Source organism: Arabidopsis lyrata (assembly GCF_000004255.2).
Source record: "Arabidopsis lyrata subsp. lyrata unplaced genomic scaffold ARALYscaffold_2, whole genome shotgun sequence".
NCBI lineage: Eukaryota > Viridiplantae > Streptophyta > Magnoliopsida > Brassicales > Brassicaceae > Arabidopsis > Arabidopsis lyrata.
The window spans coordinates 9,872,364-9,877,181 of NW_003302554.1; the positions used below are offsets into that span (position 1 = coordinate 9,872,364).

Below are 4,818 nucleotides of genomic sequence, written 5' to 3' on the forward strand. Positions count from 1 at the left end.
ATTTTTTTTTTCTCTTTGCACGCTTCTTCGTTAGGTTAGGTCGTACGTAAAAAGTGATGACCTAATCGTAGAGACCAACTAAATTTACTTAATCGAGTGTTTAAGCTGCATATATATAACTTTTGCTTAGCTTATTCTTTACCAAAAAAGAACGAGTAGTGAAAAAAGAGAGTTTAAAAGTCTTGACTCTTGACAATAGATTAGCCCATTTTTTTAGAATATTTGCGCTAGTACATAAGGTAAAAGTACACATTTATTGTAGTGGTTGTATTGGTTTAATTTGGCTCCATTGGTTGAGGATTCAGAATTATAAAAAAGGGTACAGTAATTGCTAGTGGAGACCATATTAATTTTAATTTAGAATGTAAAATGAGCTTGAATAAGTAAATACTACTAGCTAGAACTAGAAGTTACGTTGTATTGTTGTTACATAAATATTTACATTTTCTACATAAACCAACTAAAACAAGTAGCCATCAATTTTAAGATATGCAACAAAATGCAGAACTATATGCATAGTCTTGTGTCTTGAGAATGTAACTTCAATTATTAACACCGAAATGTCTAAAAACTTTAAGCATCTCAGAAACAGTGCCTCTGTCCCTAACCCAAACTCAACGGTTCTATACAAAAACTTTGATAAATGTTTTTATATCCCTTAAGATTTGGAAATACAAACTAAAATACTATAACAAACCAAACCTTATTGGTACTAGTAACTTAACCTTATGGACTACTAGAACATAATCTTATAGGTTACTAATATTGAGTTAATCTTTTAAACTACAATACAAATTTGTAGACAGGTTTCATGCTCTGTGTCCTAATTTTCTCGTAGAGGGAAGACTATGTAGATATATATATAGAGAAGAAAGACAGAGTCCGTGATCACTCTCTCACTCTCTCTCTCTCTATCTCTATATATCGACACACCATAAAAGTTGTTCTTTCTCTCCGTTTCCTTAGCCTCTGCATCTGGGCGATTTTCTCTTTCTATCTCCCTACACCTTAGGGAGTACTGATCCTAAACTCATCATCTTTCTATGCCTTCCTCTTTTCTTTCACTTATTTTCTTTTCTATTTTTTTTTCAACTATTACTTTGCGTAAAACTAGCGAGTCAAAAATAAAGACACTTGCATGATCCTAATATAATATTATAATATATTGTAATTAGAGAAAGAGAGAGAAGAGAAGAAAGAAAGTGGCAGTAGATTCTTATGGATTTTTGTATAAAGAAACATGAAAAAATGGGTTTGACCGAAGAAACTTTGAGGATGGTAACTTCATTATCAACTTTTCTACTGTATTTATATATTTTGGCTTTTGTCAAACCGTATCATATAATATAATGCGAATTGCTAGTATAGAGTATAATAATAGTAATAACAAAATGCTTGGTTACTGTATGTAAATCCCTAGACAAAAAGAATAAGAATAAAACGAGCAAAATTCTTCATCCCAAGATCCATCAGGAAAGTCAGAGTCAGACCCCATCTCTCATTTCCCATCTCTCCTTTTCACATTTATTTCCTTTTTTTTTCTTTCTATATACTTTTTATTTTGAAATTTAATACTAATAACTATACATTTATTGTTATTATTGTTGTTAGAGTCTATGCTAGGGTCCAAGGGTTCATCCCAAGATCCCCTCTTCTTCTCTTTAGAAACTCTCAACTTCTTCACATGGAAATCAATTCCCTATAGTACCAAATCCTACTACTATTGAAGGTATGTTTATACTCTATGGTTATTTAGTAGATAAATTAAAAAATAAATAACATTAATTAGTACTAGTCTTATCATATATTTATGAGCTCATTTCCTTATAAAATAATATAATATGAAATTTTAAGCACAAGATGAGCTTTGCCCATCGATAGCCTCAAAACCCAAAAGTCTCTTCTTCTTCACGAGATCCAATCTTTTGCTTTTTAGTAATTAATTACATCTTCTTCCTTCTCTTCTCTCTTCTTCTTCCCTCTCTCATACCTACCTATAAGCAACACAAAGAACACCATTGATCCCATCTGTTTTATTCCTTATATTTCGTTAATCCATCCTACGCATTCCAACTATACGGTACAAATTTCCATCTCTCTTTAATTTATTGTTTTTAAAATGATTTTAAATTTCTCAGGTTGTCTCTAGACTCTTAGGTCTAGTTACCAAAATTTGACTAGCAATGATATAGCTACAAGTATCCTCTATATATCATATAGCTACACATATTCTAGGTCTAAAATGATCTTTTATATCTTCAAAGCATATATTATATTTGGATGCATACCTTTATCTTTGACTTTAGAAAAGGACCTTCATGTTACTCATTTTTTCCCCTATTTGCTTTCAACAGTTGACAAGAAGGTTGGATCAGTACATATAATTAATTATATATAAGCATACATATATACAAGTCCATGTGTGTGTCTATTGTGTATGTGCATATATATTGAGCTCACCAAATATCTTTAATACTACTAATTGCAAAGTTCCTCTTATTTTACAGCCTTTTTTATGCAACCCCAAATAGCAGCTTAAAGAAAGCAGAGAGGATCTTCTTTTATTTCCCCTCTGAGAAACAGAAGCCATTATTCAAAGAAAGGCTTCTTTAATTTACTCACAGGTAAAACTTTCTTATTCTGTTATCAACAATAAAGATTGAACAACTTCTCAACATTATTTCTTTCTTTATTTTTCTCACTTATTTTCATATTTGATTACAATAACAGATAATATAATATCTCCAAAATCACAATTGATTTCATAATATCTTTTTTTCTTCCTTATAACTTCTACCTCCAAAAACTAAATTCAAAAACCCTAATTTTTTTCAATTCAATGGCGGCTTTGTGTAGGGAGAGGGAAAAAAGAAAAAATTGAAAAACTCCATTTTCAAGTCATTAAAATGGCATCTTCTTCAACAAACTCACCATGCGCCGCTTGCAAATTCCTCCGGCGAAAATGTCAACCGGAATGTGTATTCGCGCCCTATTTCCCACCGGACCAGCCACAAAAATTCGCAAACGTTCACAAAGTGTTTGGAGCAAGTAACGTGACAAAGCTCCTCAACGAGCTTCATCCTTCACAACGTGAAGATGCAGTGAACTCTTTGGCCTATGAAGCCGACATGCGTCTCCGTGACCCTGTCTACGGTTGTGTCGGCGTTATCTCTCTCCTTCAACATCAGCTTCGTCAGCTTCAGATAGATCTCAGCTGTGCTAAATCTGAGCTCTCTAAGTACCAAAGCCTCGGTATCCTCGCCGCCACTCATCAGAGTCTTGGCATCAACTTACTCGCCGGAGCAGCCGATGGAACAGCCACCGCCACCGTGAGAGACCACCACTATCACCACCATCAGTTTTTTCCTAGAGAACAAATGTTTGGTGGCTTGGATGTTCCGGCCGGTAGCAACTACGACGGTGGGATTCTGGCCATTGGACAGATCACTCAGTTTCAGCAGCCGAGAGCCGCCGCTGGTGATGACGGCCGCCGTACTGTTGATCCGTCTTGAGATTTTAGGGTTTTGGTGGTTCATCGTTGTCGATGCCTTGGTGATGATGAAATTACAATTAAAAAAAATATTTGATGTGGAAAACCAAAATATTTTAAACGTATGGTACGTCTCTCTTGATGACATTAATTTCAGTTTTTATTATTATTATCACTTAGATATATGATGATAGTCACTTTTGTATTTCTTTCAAATTTTATGGACTTGTTCTCTTAATTTATATGATTATATCACATAGTTGCATTATAAAGTATAGTAATTCCAGATATGTTGATTCTAACAGGATCATCATACGTATATCCAGCAAGAATATAGACCTAATAATTTAAGTTAATATTGAGGTGATTTTAATAAAGGGTTAAATGCTAGACTTCTAAAGTATTAATTTAAAGCATTTTTAAAAAGTTAATGAGTTTTGTAGTTCAGATTTTAAATTTAAATAAAAGGGGAAATTATTAATAACATTTTTTAAAATTGACATGAAATATGTTGTATATAAAATGATATTTTCAAGAAAAGAAGTTTGATGTGGAACACTGTCAGCGTCAAGGATAAGATTTGATGTAAGAAGAGGCTTAACGGAATATAACATGAACATGAAACATCTTATCTCCGGGCGAATTATACCTACTAGCTCTTTCTAGGCTTTTCTCTCTGATTAAGTCTCCTTCATCTATTTATGATGACTCTATTTATTGTTGTTGTAAATACTAATTGTCACATCAACTAATTTAGTTGTTTTTTTTCTTCTTCTTGTTTGATATTGTTTTTAGTTCCTTATTTTACTATTTGGTTATAGTAATATGCAACATCTCACTTGTACTACTACTGCTATTACTACTCTATATGCAAACAAATATGAAAATTCACAAAATTAACATACAAGCCTACATTTGTTAAAAGAATTCTAACAAAAAGATATGATCAGTTATCTAATGTCAAATTTAATTCCTTTAATATTTAAATAATGTATGTTTTATGATACAAATTTTTATTTTATTTTAAAAAACAAAATTTTCAAATTTTTTACAAAAGTTCTGAATATATCCAAAATATATGTATGTATCCAAAAGAGGACTTTTAGAAGATAATAAATAAATAATAATTTGTAAATACACAACATAAAGATTTTTAGCATACTTTGGGCGGCTACATATGTTTTTAAAAATGAACTAATAAGCAGATTAAAAAAAATAGTTTAAAGATAGGCATGACCAAAAGCTAACCGTAACCATATTTCGGACCATAATCGGACCGTTTTTCAACCGTAACCGGACCGTAACTGTATAAAATAGTTAAAAATCGT

At 32.1% G+C, this 4,818-nt stretch overlaps 1 protein-coding gene across 4 annotated transcripts; it reads left to right on the forward strand.

The window, feature by feature from the left end:
• The first annotated feature begins 803 nt into the window (after positions 1-803).
• LOC9324496 (LOB domain-containing protein 6) lies at positions 804-3,732 on the forward strand. Of its 4 annotated transcripts, none has more exons than XM_021034034.1 (4): positions 804-1,278; positions 1,612-2,080; positions 2,508-2,624; positions 2,857-3,732. In XM_021034034.1, exon 4 carries the CDS (start codon positions 2,907-2,909, stop codon positions 3,510-3,512), a length of 606 nt encoding a protein of 201 aa, XP_020889693.1. In that variant the 5' UTR covers positions 804-1,278; positions 1,612-2,080; positions 2,508-2,624; positions 2,857-2,906; the 3' UTR covers positions 3,513-3,732. The 4 variants fall into 4 exon arrangements, with proteins under 4 accessions (XP_020889693.1, XP_020889694.1, XP_020889696.1 ...); XM_021034035.1 differs by having other exon boundaries at positions 1,612-1,729; XM_021034037.1 differs by lacking the exon at positions 1,612-2,080.
• The last annotated feature ends 1,086 nt before the right edge of the window (positions 3,733-4,818 follow it).